Consider the following 15,317-nt stretch of genomic DNA (forward strand, 5'->3'; position numbering starts at 1 on the left):
CTTAAAAGTGACTAAAAATCTGTTAGGTAAACGGTTAATCAACTGATAAAAGTTCTTTTTTACAGCAGAAAATCTGAAAGACATAGTGATTGCTTTAATTCTTCTAATTACACTTTAATTGTTATAATTGCACAATTAATTGTGACAAAACTGAATAAGCTAAGAAAACGCTTATTAATTAAATGTTTGTAAATTTAAAAATGAATTTGGACTTGAATTATTATCAACTTTCATATTGATTTATTTAAGGAGGTTTTAAATTAATAAAATATGTTTAGAGGGCTTTCCACAATATAAAAAGTTATATTTTTTCTACAAGTGACATTTTGCATCAAATTTTTCATTAGTATTCATTGATTCTAATAGGTACTTTACAGGAATTTCTAAATTTCCACTAGATGCTACCACAATACATAAATCATTTTGTCTACATGGAAATTCTTGTTTAAAATTTCTGATCAATTTGAAAACTTGTCTTGCCATTATATTGTTCCGAGTCTATTATTTATCTAAAGATCTCAATAACTCTAGTTTGTTATTATTTCTTATTAAATTTTTTTGTTAAAAAAATTTTAATTTTAGAAAATTTAAAAAAAATTGTTTCATTATTATTATATTAATAATGTTGCTAGAATTAAAGTAAAAAATATTTATGAACAATATATGATTTCATATATGAATTTACATATGTTTTGATTGTTTTATTTACCAACTTGAGTATAAGCTAACACCAATATGATCAAAATAAAAAGTATAACAAGGAAATCTTCTATTAGCATTCTTGATAATGAATAGAAGAACTGGCCTTAGAAGATACCGATACAGATATACTGAATACAGGAAGATACTGTTACAAATACATTTTTGAATCAGTTTCATTTCAAAAACACTGTTAACTCATAATGATAAGATGTTATAAGTTGAGAAATGTCATTAGTACCTGACTCATAATGATACAGTGTTATAAGTTGAGAAATGTTATTAGTACAGGACTCCTAATGTTACATTATTGTAAGGTGAGAAACATCATTAGTTTCTAAATATTTCTTTTTGTTGTATTTCAGATTCACCCATTGTTAAGCATACATACAACAGAGTTGCATTTGATCCACGTGAGACAGCTGTTTTGCGATGCATCATGCAAGCCTATCCTGAACCTGTCTTTGAGTGGTATCACTATGGAAGAGTTTTGGACAACTATGGAAACTATGGCACAAATGTGACTGAAATTGGAGGCGATACATATGTTGGCATTCTGTCCATCAAAGACTTGACTGAAGATGACTACGGAGAATATACTTGTCGGGCATGGAATCAAGTTGGTGGCGATAAGAAAACTATCATAAAGCTGGTTAAGAAAGGTAGTGTATGAGGATTATATCTTCAAATATTTTTTATTCAATTTTATTATAGACACTTGATGTTCAGTAAATAGCTAAACTTTTGAACTGTCATTACTGTGGTTTATGCTTTAGCTTTTTTGATCATGGGATTTTTTTAAAAATATACGCTTTTAAATTGTTGATTTCGAGTGATACAATTCAAAGTACTAATATTATAAATCAATAAGAATTTATTGCTATTACATATGTCAAAATTAAAGTTTTAGTTATTTTATCTTGGTGTTTAAATTCTTTTTTTGATGTCCAATTGTTTATTGTAGCTCACAAGATTCACATATTTGGAAAAATATATTTTTTTTTGGCAGATACATGTCAGATTTATTAAAAGTAATTAATAAAAATACTTTAAATTTTTAATAACTTGAATAGTAATTACTGTTGTCTTAAATTTAACAGTAATTGTTTTAGTAAACAAAAGTAAATTTTTTTTAAACTATTCAAATAAGCAATTATATTAGAGTTTGACATGGTTTGTTTTATGTAATGCTCTACCGTATGGTTATTGTTACACTTTTATTTTTATTTAAGCGTAGAAATAATTTATTGAATGTATTTTAATTATTAATCCCTCGTTTCTTTTATTTATTTTAGGAGTTCCAGAACGACCAACTAATATTGAGCTTGTAGATGCTAGTTCTGATAAAATAACTCTTAGATGGAATGAAGGTTTCAATGGTGGTTTTGCCAGTACAGAATATTTGATCACTTATTGGCCATCAAATGATTTCTCTAAAGGAAGGAATGAATCTTGCAGATCTCAAACTGTTTGTGAAATCATTGGTGAGTTTTAAAAATTTATTTTGGTTTATCCTAAAACTTGTGTATTTACGTATTGCTAATTTTTCATTTTAATAATTTTATGGTGAACTATATTGTATGTTTTTAATTTTAGGTTTAAACTCTGAAACTGAGTACAAGTTTAAAGTCCTAGCTGTTAATCCTCGAGGATACAGTCCTTATTCTGAAGAACTAATTATCAGAACTAAACGTAAGTTCATGTCTAAATATGTTATTGTGTACCCGAAAAATATCTTTTTTTCTCCAAAAGCTCAAGTTTTCAGAAATTTTTCTGTTACTTGATTTTTGTTAATTTTATATCAATAAATACATGTTTTTAAAAATTTCAAAATTATTTTAAATTAAATTTGTTTTTACAATAACCTGTTTATTGTTAACAAATTAATATTAAGCAATTCAAAAATTAAAAGATGCTCTTAATTCAAGTAAAGATTATAAAAAGCTTATTGAATAATGTTGCTAATTTTTAAAATTTTTTTCCAGCTAATCTAAGAGATTTACCTCGTGCTCTTGATGCCCATTTTGACAAAGATACCAGCCAGCTAACTTTTTCAGTTGATTTACTTCCTATACCTCTATTAGCAAAGGTAACATTTCTTTTTTGTGGATAAAACTAGATTTTTATTGATTAATCAACTCTTTTGGTATTAATTACTCTTTTGTTATTTATTATTAAACCTTTAAATATTGTTTTGTAGATACAGGCACGTTACGCTGACAGTTCAGAATGGATTCTACAGAAATACATTGAAATCAATACAGCTGAGGAAACTGTTTACCTTAAACCTGGTTCTCAGAGTTTCAGTGATGTTCGTGTCACATTATGTTTGCAAAGCAATGAGTCTTGGTGCGGAGATGCTAAAATTGCTAGTCCATTTGATGGTAAGTGTGGTCTTTTGGTTAAGGTGATTGTAATGCCATAATAGGCATTACTTATTTCCTAGCTTTTAAAATTTCTAATTTTGTTTTCAATTATTCTTAATTGACTTTTTATTAAGTTAAACCAATTATTTGGTTTTTATTGCATTTTATAAAAAGCTAATATAAATATTTTATTCTTTTCTTAACAATCAATGTAAAGGCTAACTTTTTATTTCAATACAAATGTAAAACTCATTAATTCACTTTTGCAACTAAATCAAAAACAAAATCTATTTATAACTCTTTGTTCTTTATTTTTTACCACAAAAGTGTTTTAGTCACATGGTTATATTAATTCTCTCACTCTTTCTGGCGATTAACTTTCACCAAATAATTTTCAAATTTAATATTTATTGCTTTTGGCTTTGTTTTTGGTTATTTTATCTTTCGATAAATCACCAACTGTTTATATCTTCCCATGCTCCTAACTGTCTATTTCGAACGATTCACTTACTTTTAATTTCGGTTTATTGGCAATCAGACAGGGGAGCTTCGACTTCTCAGTCCTAATTCCTGAATTTTTTTATATTTACAGAAATTCTTGATGTCAAGAGAATGATTCTCTTGATTCCTTTGAGAGACTTTCTTTCATTATTCTTACGTATGGCCATATTCTCGATATAATAATAAATCAATATTTCTCAAATGAATTTGTTTATTTCTGTGGGATAACTATCCCTTCTTCATAACAAAATTAGAATGTATTTCACATGGCCAAAAATTATGCTTAAATTTTACAAAAAAAACTACATCCTTTGTACAGTAACGAATTCGGACTAAACTGCCATAAAAGTGATCATCCTTAATAATGATAATTGCAGTACATTAGTCAAATTTTTTTTCTTCCAGTTCTTAAATTATAGCATAAAAGTTTTCTGCTAAAAAGTATTTTATTAATATATTTTTTATTCTTTAATGCTGGTCAGAGGAAATAAAAATCAGGTAAATAAAATATCTTTTAATGGTTTTAAAATTTTTGTTTTAAATCCATGCTTATTGAATAAAATGTTTTAAACTAAGTAATTATTGATTTAAAACTTTAGATGACTAGACCTTGCAGAATTGATAGATTATTTAACTCATTAGTTTGCGACACCAAATGATCTGCATAAAAGTATAGTAACAAGAGTTTGATGAATGTTGCATTGTTACATTTCTATATAGCTTTTAGACATTGTATATTCAGTAATTTTTCATATTCAATATTTTTCATATTAAGCTGTTAAGTTTAACAATTATAAAATGTAACTAAAAGCTTTATTTATAATATGTTTTTTTAAAAAAAAAACAATTAGCATTGATAAAATATTGGCTTGTTGCATTTGAAGGTTTTCACGTGTGTTAATAATTTTTCAGACTCCTCCCCACGATCAGTTGAAACTGCTGGAAGTGATAAAGTGTACAACATGATACTGATTGTTGCAATTGCTGGATCAGTTGCAGTAATGTGCTTGGTAGCCATTTCCTGTTTCTGTTGGTGTAGGAAATCAAATAAAGGCAATAAGAAAAAACAGGAAATCAAAACTTTGAAGTAAGTTTAATAGGCTTAGTTTACACAGTTTCATGTTTATATTTAATTTTTTTTTAATTATTTAATTTTAAAAAAACTAAAATAAATGTTGCTTAAAATTATTTTTTTGAGTACCGGTGTAAAATCTTGTTGACCATTTTTGCTAAATCCAAAAAAATAGTACCAAGCAACAGAATCTTTCTCCAACAATTGGAAATTATATACCAATACATGTTTATTCTGTTAAAATTTTTCATTAAAGGAGCTTTTTTGTTGCTATTGTTAAAATATAATGAATTTAAGCTACTTTTTTGCTTACTTATTTATGCAATTAAACTTTTTACTCTTATGTTCCTAAACACTTGTTTCACTTTTTTTTTTTAAATAAATAAATTTTTTTTAAAATTTTCATTAAATATGTGTTGGATGTCAGTTAGTTAGGCGTAATTTGTGCCTAACTTTTCTGGCTGATAGGATTTTACACTACCTTTTCTTTTTGTTCCGATGAAACCAACAATTTTGAAGTAATTGCTTATGATATGACTTTTAAGTAATAATTGCTTGGATAATAGTACATATAGTACATTAATGATTCATAATACTTTAGTAATTGTACATAGTTCAATAATGTAAAAAAAGAATTACAATACTAAGAAACATAGAGTAGTATTACTTTTCATTATATAACATTTATTTTACTTGCTAATTAAGTATCTAAGAGTTTTTTTTATATATCTAAGAGTGTTTTTCTTGCTTTACAGTGCTGGTCCCCCTCCTGTTACTTTACCTTATTATTCTGAAGAAAATTTGACCAAGCATGGTGATGTACTAGATTCTAATCCTAAGAGCAATATTTACATGACTGGAATGCCTGATAATCCCAATGATCACTTGTGCCCAGGAAACAATGACCACGGTATGTAAAGTGATGACATTGTTTCATAAATGATATTAGTATCCTGTTTTTTAAAAAAATTTTTTTTACAAAAACTCCTGTATTTTACGAATATCTCCTGTTTACATGTGTATTCTCAAATTTCTCCGTATTTGTTGAAGAAATTTAAAAAAAAAAATGTTGCCAATAAAATATCCATGAATGGCAAAAATACTTCTCTTATTCCTCAACAGATGGTGCTTTGTTAGTACTGTAGTATGTTGAGTGTTTATAGTTTAAGTAATTATAAGTAATGGTTTAAAAAAATCTTCTTTTGATTAAGATTTATATAATTTTTTTTTACTTCGCTAAATATAAGTGCTTTATTATTTCCCATTTTAAATTACATGATTATTGAATGATATATCAAAACTTTACTCAAAGCCCAAAAAATGTCACTGGTAAAATCTCTGTTATTTTATTTCTCCAATTTTGGCAGGTTCAATGCTGTATTTTAGTTTATCAGGTTGAAATTGAATGGTCAAAGTATAAAGAATTGACTAACAAACAGAATTCATGTGTGTGTTTTGTGCCGGAGTAAATTAATATAGTAAACAACGTGTAAAAGCCACTAATGATGTTAAAAAATAGACTGACAGACATTTATGTTTGTAATCAACTGCCGTTTTTAATGCATTTCAGTTTTTATCTGTGCTGAAGGTAATCTTTGTTACAAACATAGAAACTGCTAGCAGTTTTTTTTATTTTATTTACATCATTATAAATTATAAAAGGAATTTACACTTTTCTTAAAATTAAATAATCAAATTATGAAGTTGTATTTTCATTTCATTCATTATTTTTTTTTATAATATCAGTTCAATTTTAAATTATAAAATTTCATTTGAACTTAATTTTGGTTTGACATTTTGAATCTCAGCTATATTTGGAATTCATTTAGGAAAACTATTATTAATATACATTTGGAAATTTATTGGGATACATTTGGGAAAAGTTTCTTATTTGACATTGGTAATTAAAAACTTTTTATTTATTTTTAAAATTTTATATTCCAGGCTTGTTATACCCCGGTGATCGGGATCTTGGAAATTGTATGGGTCCCAATGGTCACTTGAGTATGCCCCCTGATGGTTCATATTACCCATATGATGGAGAAATGGTAAACGATTACTACAGTGGTAATGATTTCAAACCAGTCAATGCAGATATGATGAACATGAAAAACAGAGAACATTTACGTAAGTATTAGTGTTTTTTTTTAAGTTAATTTTTTCAAAACTTTATTTACTTTCAAATTAAGTTTGTTTTATATTACCTTAATTGAACAATTGTCTGTGTAAATTTCTTTCTCTTGTTTGGGACATTTTAAAAAAATACTCATTACTTTAACAAGGATTTTAATGTAAGGGAATTTCGCTTATAAGAGATTGTTTATGAATACATGAAACATTCTAATCAATTAATAAAAATTAATTGTATTTAACATCACCCTACATATTTCGTTAATGTGAAACCTGCCCCTAAATTTGATAACCTTACACTTTTTTTAAAAATAATATTAGGTACTTATTTCTAAATTTATAGCACAGTTTTTATATGGCAGTTTTTACATTGTTCTTATGTGCTAAATTCAAAACATAGTTTCTCAGTTAAAAAACTCAACAAAGAATATATTAAATGATTTTTTAGAAAATTAAAAAAAAATAATGTATTGCTTCTGATTTTGAATTTATGAAATTTATTTAAATGCAATCTTTGCATTGTGCTAACCAAATGGACAATTTTCATATGAACTTAATCCAAATTTTTTAAATTATTTTATTCTATTTCATGTAATTCTATATATAATTCTTCTTCATATAATTCTATTCATATAATTTAATTCACACAATTTAATTCAACAATATTTTTTTCTAATTTAATAATTTTTAAAATTTTATATACATTGTATGATTTTCTAACATTCAATTGAAGAATTCACCCTTTTATTAATTTTTGAATGTATTTGTTTTTCTGAATGACCGAAATTGGTGGTTGTTGACTATCATGTTGTCGCTTCCGTAAATGTCCAAAATATATGCTAGGTCTAGTTAAGTGCCCCTACCTGATATACATTTGCCCGGTATGCCCTACATCAATGTTTTTTTGTAAGGTTCAGTGCCACTGCCCAGTATGCATTTAACCAGTACTCCGAACACTGATGTATCTCCTAATCTATCCTCAGCAGATATTAAATATATCGAATAAATATAATAACATCAACGAATAAATTAATAACAAATTGGATATAACAAACCATTCATGTTGGGCATTCACCAAAGCAACTATGTGATTGTTGCCCTTCACTGGCAAAAATCGACATTCTCTCGATTTCGGTCATTCACGGTTACATATTCAGTACTTTTAATATTGATTATTTGTCTAATATATACTTATCTACTAATATATACTTATGTCTAATATATATTTGTCTTATAATACTTATATTCTCTTATAGATTCACCTTATTATGATGTCAGTGGGCTGCCAGATCCTTACAGCATGAAGGATGATGAAAAAATGCACCCCAACTCAATGTGCTTTGATGAAAGTTTGGAGAGTGGTTATTCCACACCCAACTCTCGATCCAGAAGAATTATTAGAGAAATAATTGTGTGATATGTTTTCAAACCACTAAAAAAGTATTTTTGATTAACAGCTGCAAATGAACTAAGCCTTCTGTCTTTATAATTGCAAATGGGGTGCTTTTTTGTAGCTTTCTTGCAGCCATGTTTTGTGTGATACATCTACTTAGGACACAAAATCAATTTTTGCCACTGTACATTGTAGCAAAGATACATTTGTCTTCGCTGGATGAAGACTGGACTATGATATGGAATTGCCTTGAGCGTGTTTGCATTTCGTTTATTCTAGAAAGATTTTGTTTATTTCAAGAAAGGAGTAATGTGGCTTGAAACCCCACATTTTTGCCAAAGATCTCAATTCAAATGCAGTTTTGCTTTCTGATCATTTTTTATCACGCTATGTAACGGCTACAAAATGCTCGAAAGCAAGCCATGGCATTATTTGCTCACAGAATTCTATCAAACTACACGGAGTTGCTATTGCGTTGTAAATATGTAGTCCAGAACATTGAACTATGTTTCATTTGTATATAAAACTCATATTGAGCCATTTTTATACTACTTTCTGTACAGCACTCTTAGTTTACCATTGAAAAAACAAATGAGTGGATTAGCTCATTTATGTTTGGAAGCTTGTGTGCCCATTTGTAATTATTTACATTTTCATGATTTTTCTTGTATGATTTTTATGCTATGATTAATTATCTAGTATGACTGTAAAAAAAAATTTGTAAATTTAATATGTTACTTCGAAACATTATTCTTTTACTAGCGAATTCATTGCTAAAGCAATTAAATCAGTTCTTTTTTTAGAATAATTTATTTTAAAATAATATTCTATAGATTACTTATAGGTTTATTGACTGGTAGATTAAAAATATTTTTTATTTGATTTTTTTTTTGAAAGACTGTATATTTTTGTTGTAAAATATTGTATAAGTCACTTTTTTTAAAAAAAATTTCTTAGGATTTTAAAATACATCATAAGTTATTTATTTGCGTCATTCATATGTATCATGTTTTATAGGTTGTTAAAGTTGAATTGTTTACTAAGTAATTAAGGAATGCCATTTTTTTTTAAAAGGAAAATTTTTTTCTTTTTATGATAGGTAATTACAGTAATATTTTTTCCTCAAATTTAAAAAAGTAATATCGATTTTTTTAAAACGTTATTTTAGCAGATAAATGAGAAAAATGAACATCAAAATCACAAAGAAATTGCTTTATTTCTTTATAAGGTGTTAATCTTGTTCACTGTTACACACTGTTTAAATGAAGCCTTTTGTTCATTGTAAATACTTTTTTGATACACAACTTGATAGAATATTATTTTTCATCTTTAGTATCAATCAAGATTGACAAATTTGAAAAATTCATTTCTGTTGTATTATGTTGCCTATTTATGAGGCAATTATGTCGCAGAATCTCATATTGTGTGTTTGCATGTTACAGTGAAATTCATGCAATGGACATTTTTTATGAATAAATTTTATATTTTTATTATGTTTTGCGATTATTTAAGTTCCACAGTTTTCTTCATACTATATATGTGCTATATAATTTGATTGAAATATCATCAAACAAGATTGAAGTTTATTTTAATTTGAAACGTAATTTTAAACTATAAATACTGTGATATTCGTTACATATCAAATCTTTAATATAATGCTTTGTTGAAATACTAACTTAACTATGAAACATAAAATAAATTATTGTCAGGATTAACATAGCCTTGAAAAGAGCTTGAATATAATTTGAATTTTCAGATTCGCCTTGAAAAGAACTTGAATTTAATTTGAATTTTCAGACTCCTTGAAATTCCATAATAATTTTAAGTACTTGAAAAATATGTAAGTCCTTAAAATAGTAACAGGTGGGGAAAAAATTATAGTTTCTTTCAAACTTTTTTTTATTTTTATCATCATAATTTCCAATTTAACCAACAAAACTTGTTACAATGATATTTTTAATCCCAAACTGTTTTTTTTATCATTAAAATTACTAAATTGTTAATGGAAGGAAAAATTTTCAACTATGTCCTTTATTTGTAAACTTTAATATTCCTCTTTTGTTTTTAAAATGATTTTTGTTTCTTATTTTATGCATCTTTCAAAATTGGAAATAATTTTTTTTATTTTGAAAACAGAGTAGATACCCTGATTAAATAAATATTGAACCTAATGGTCTTGGACTATTTCAGGTTTAATTCGCACCAGGTATAATTATAATGATTAATTATCACAAATTAAAAACATAGTTAATTATTAATTATAATGTGTAATTATAATGATTAATTATCACAAATTAAAAACATAGTTAATTATTAATTATAATGTGTAATTATAATGATTAATTATAAATAAATTAATTTCATGTTTGAATAACATTAAGTGTGATGAAATAATAAAAATTGGAAATATTTTACATCTTTCAAAATTGGAAATATTTTTTTATTTTGAAAACAGAGTAGATACCCTGACTAAATAAATATTGAACCTAATGGTCTTGAGCTATTTCAAGTTTACTTTGCACCAAGTATAATTATAATGATTAATTATCACAATTTAAAAAATAGTTAATTATTAATTAGAATGATTAATTATAAATAAATTAATTTTATGTTTGAATAATATTAAGTGTGATAAAATAATAAAAATTGGAAATATTTTACATCTTTCAAAATTGGAAATATTTTTTTATTTTGAAAACAGAGTAGATATACTGATTAAATAAATATTGAACCTAATGGTCTTGAACTATTTCAAGTTTACTTCGCACCAGGTATAATTATAATGATTAATTATTACAATTTAAAAAATAGTTAATTATTAATTAGAATGATTAGTTATAATGATTAATTATTAATAAATGAATTTCACATTTGAATAATATTAAGTGTGATGAAATAATGGAATGATTTTAGTCATCATATGCATGGTATTGACACCAATATGTAAAAGTGCTATACAGCTTACATGGTGATATTGTTCCTTTAAGGGTTAAACTTCAAGACTGTTTTAAACATTAACTTCACACTTTTCCATTTTTAAAAAAATTGCCTTGAATTTTAATTAAATGTTTTGTCTACAGAACACATAAATTTTTATTATACAGTTAACAGAAACAAAGAAAAAACAAACAGTTAAGTTTATAAAAGGATATTTGGAAACTCATTGCAATTAAGGATTAAATTTGCAATGACTGGCAATAAAGGATTGCGAAAAAAATTCATTTCTGTTATAAAATCTCTTTTGAGATTTTAGTTCTGAGAATTTTAAATTTAAAAGGCATAACACAGCCAGTTTCAATTTTCCCTTAGAAACTTAATTTACAATTTTTTAATTTAGCTTAACCTTAAATAACTTTTGATAAGATTAAATTTTGAAATAATTAAAATGCATTATGAGTTGAAGAAACTTTTTTTTTTAAATACGAGAGATGCCTGTGAATCATTTTATAAAATTGAGGTAAAAAATGCAAATTATTTCGTGAGATATCTCATTTTTGATTCACTGTACTTTTAAGGGAAATTTCATACGTTCTAGTTAAACAACTTTTTATGTTATCATACTTAGATCATAAATAAATTTTTTTTTCTTCGGAAAATGCTTTTTAATTCAGTCTCCCTTGTGGACATTCCTAACTAAATAATTAAAGCTTATATTTCATATTATATAAATAATTAATGTAAACTCTTTTAATAGTTAATTTCATGAGTTTTAAAGTTGATAGTAAAATTTCAAACAAAATACGTGACTTAGACTAATACCTCTAATTAATTGTATAAATTGTTAGCTTTCTTTAGTTATATATATACATATATATATATATATATATATTTTTTTTTTTTTACGATTTCTCATTTCAATTGACGCATTATGACTTATTAAATAGTTCTTTCTGAAAAAAAAAAATTCTAAACTTGCTTAGTAAAAAACGTGGTTTTTAGTTAGTTTCCTGTTCTGGGATATTTAAATAATGTCATTTTAATTTTTATTACAGGGCCGGTTTGTAAGTTTAAAATTAAAAAGGAAAAAAAAAACTTGTTTAGGCCTTAAATAATTGTAGTTAAAAATTATGCCAAAATAACTTAATTGACTGCATTAGAATAATTTTTTTTTAAAATTTGGTTATAAAAGGAAAGAAATATTTTATTTTGAAACTTTTTAGTTTTTAGCAAATAAGACTTTTTCTTGATTTTACTTATACTATTGTGAACTCTTCTGAAATTTATAAAAGAAACTAAATAAATTTTATCAACACATTGAATTCTATTTTGCTAGTTCCATAGCAATTTTTTTCTCAAAGTAACTATTGAGAGCTGTTTTAAAATAGATGAAAGAAGCTAATGGATAAAATAGACATCTTAAAAATAAATGTTATAAACACGTTAAAACACATATTTGGCTGGTTACTAGTTAATATTTTCAGGAATAACCTTTAGCATGGTGTAACCTGTCATTTTGGTCCCTTTGTAGTACCAGCCATAAGCAAAAGGTTAAAAAAATTCTAAAATTGAGGAAGTGTTAAATGTAGTTTTCAGTTCCCTACGTTTTCATTTAGAACTATGTTCAATGTAGTTTCCTTCTCCATATAGTTTCCTAACTTAAAAGTTTTTAATCTATCCTATGAGTCTGGTATAATGGTGAAAGCATGCGAAGTGTTGCCACGGGTAGACAGCCTATTTTGATTGCCAATTGCAACTGGAGTAGTGGGGGAAAATACATATATTGTACACAATAAATCACATGGATAGCATTAGATTTAAGATTTTATTCAGAAGAACTTTGATAATTTGTTTATTAATTTTTAAGTATTCAATTATCTTGATTGGTATAGATAACAATCAAGATAGTGATTTTAATAATACATTGAATTAATGTGAAATACCTTAACCTGTCTATGAAGCATGTATATTAATTCTAAGGTCAAAATAAAAAGACCAAAAGTTTTTTGAAATGTACAAATTCAATCCTTTAATTTTCTTTCTTTTTTCTATTAATGAAAAGGATATTAATAAAAGACAAGGAAAAGCAAATTTAGTCAAAATAAAAGACAAGGTGCTATGATTTCAGAACACTCAGTATTTCTTAATGTTTCGTAAACAAAAAATAAATTACTAAAACTGGTGGGCGTTGTAAGAAGAGAAAATAAACGAAACTCTTTATTTACTAATAAAAGTATTTCAGAATCTATCTTATGCTTGAAAGATTCTATAACTAAAGTTTCATGAATTTAGGGAGGGAGTTAAAAATCGATACTTTTAAGAAAATCAATCGTGAAATATGTATGTTTTTTTAAAAGTTTTATAATGAATTTTTAGAAACACTAGCAATTTAGTAGAGATTCATTAACTTTCTTTCCACAATTGAAGAGCCTGCCAGTGGCAGAAAAAAAATTCTCCTGAGAGTCAACAATTCACCCCCGTTGGTCTAAAAATAAGGGATCGATGATTTAATCAATCAAACCATCAGGAGCATCTGCCAAAATAAAGATTTGCTTCTTTGTTCAAAGAAAACAGACCTCTAACTTTTTTTTCTTTTAAAAAGCCGCTTATTTTCCTCGGTACCTTTAAACTCCACCGTTATTTTGCACTGAGTTTTAAAAACGTACAAAAAGTGTCCGATATAAAAGAACAAATCGAAATTACGCATACGCAAAAGTTTAATAAAAAAAAAAAATAAAAAAAACGGTTAAGTACAGGACCATGCTTAAGGGTTCCAAAATTTAAAAACTTATATTCAAACTTATTAAATAAACTTATTAATATTATATAACCTATTATAATATATATATATCATACACAGTCGGACCTCCATTTAACGAAGTCGCTAAATCCCGATATTAAGTTCGTTATATGGAAAATTTGTTAAATAGAAAATTCACCTTTTGAAATACTTAAACAGCAAAAATCAGGATTTAAATTCGTAAACGCTAGACATAATTAAAATAGCAATTGATACACCTTTATCTTGTAAACTAGTAACTACTATTTATTTCATAAATCTTAACCATAAAAGAAATTTGCATGGAAAGCAGGAATAGAGCAAAACATTATCCAGTGATACTCTATCATGCTGCATACATTTTGAACTAAAAAGATTTATGTATAAAACTATAGCTGCCTCTAATGTGAAAGTAATTTTAAACATACATTACCACATTCTTAAAATCCGTTAATTTTTTTCGTTTGAAATGCGAACAAAACGTAAAGGGATTTTACTGCTTTCTCTAAAAGTTAAGAGGCTACGAAAAATAAAGGTCATTCCCCTCAAAAAATGCGTTTACATGTTTGAAATATTTTGAGAAATAGGGAAAGTAGATCTGTAAGAAAACTGCGTTAAATCGAAAATTCACTTCGCGATTTGGAAGTTACTTTAGGAAGAAATTTCCAAAATGTCCTTGGTTCCTCGAAAGAAAAAAAAAATCGCAAAATAGGGAAATTTACAAAATGGAAGTTCGTTCAATAGAAGTCCAACTGTATATATAAAGTTATTAATATACTTATGTTGCAAGATTTATTTCTCCCTTCACTTTCTTGCCACTTTTGAGGAAATTTCTCTAACTCTTTATAAATTACACTCCCAGTTCCCAGTAGAAAAGATTATTTACGTTACAGTCAGTTATTGTAGCATGAGTAAACGTCTCAATAGATCTTTCCCCTGGTGATAGAAAAGAAGACATCGCCACTGTCTTCTTCACTCATCTTGCAATTTAGTTATTGTCAATGAATCAAGGTTTCTAATTTCAAGAAGGATAGTGAATACTATAGTAAAACAACCCTACAGAACTAAAACAGTTTTACTGAGGCTAGGCCAAATTTTGTGACTGCTTTATGGATTTTTCTTACTGTTCCTGTAATCATTATTGCTGCAGAACGTTCATTTTCGAAACTGAAACTTATGAAAACATGTTTGAGATTAATGATGACTTTCATCTTTGGCACTCATTTCTGATGAGAATGATCTATCAACTTCGTTGGATTTTTCTGTTTTAATAGACAAATTTGCTGCTCAAAAAGCTAGAAAAATGGCATTATAATTAACGTATTCATATTTGTAAGCAATGTTAATTCTTTTCATTTCATTTGCTAAATCTTGGTTACATTTTCCCCCATTTTTAGGATACGATTAAGATTCATACGAATTTGTGAATGAATGTGACCA

The 15,317-nt window shown here is 26.3% G+C and overlaps 1 protein-coding gene across 1 annotated transcript in view; it reads left to right on the forward strand.

Annotated features, from left to right (window-relative positions):
- The window catches only part of LOC107439303 (neural cell adhesion molecule 1), an 80,842-nt gene extending 71,188 nt beyond the window's left edge, over positions 1 to 9,654 (forward strand). Inside the window, exons 8-16 of the mRNA XM_043045422.3 lie at positions 1,065 to 1,361; positions 1,995 to 2,183; positions 2,296 to 2,391; positions 2,685 to 2,788; positions 2,900 to 3,083; positions 4,479 to 4,653; positions 5,394 to 5,548; positions 6,583 to 6,765; positions 8,025 to 9,654. Coding sequence (XP_042901356.2) covers positions 1,065 to 1,361; positions 1,995 to 2,183; positions 2,296 to 2,391; positions 2,685 to 2,788; positions 2,900 to 3,083; positions 4,479 to 4,653; positions 5,394 to 5,548; positions 6,583 to 6,765; positions 8,025 to 8,185 — 1,544 coding nt within the window. The 3' untranslated portion in view covers positions 8,186 to 9,654. The remainder of the gene's footprint in view (positions 1 to 1,064; positions 1,362 to 1,994; positions 2,184 to 2,295; positions 2,392 to 2,684; positions 2,789 to 2,899; positions 3,084 to 4,478; positions 4,654 to 5,393; positions 5,549 to 6,582; positions 6,766 to 8,024) is intronic.
- Positions 9,655 to 15,317: the final 5,663 nt, after the last annotated feature.

Source organism: Parasteatoda tepidariorum, chromosome 3 (assembly GCF_982258835.1).
Source record: "Parasteatoda tepidariorum strain Cologne lab strain chromosome 3, Ptep-v5.0, whole genome shotgun sequence".
NCBI lineage: Eukaryota > Metazoa > Arthropoda > Arachnida > Araneae > Theridiidae > Parasteatoda > Parasteatoda tepidariorum.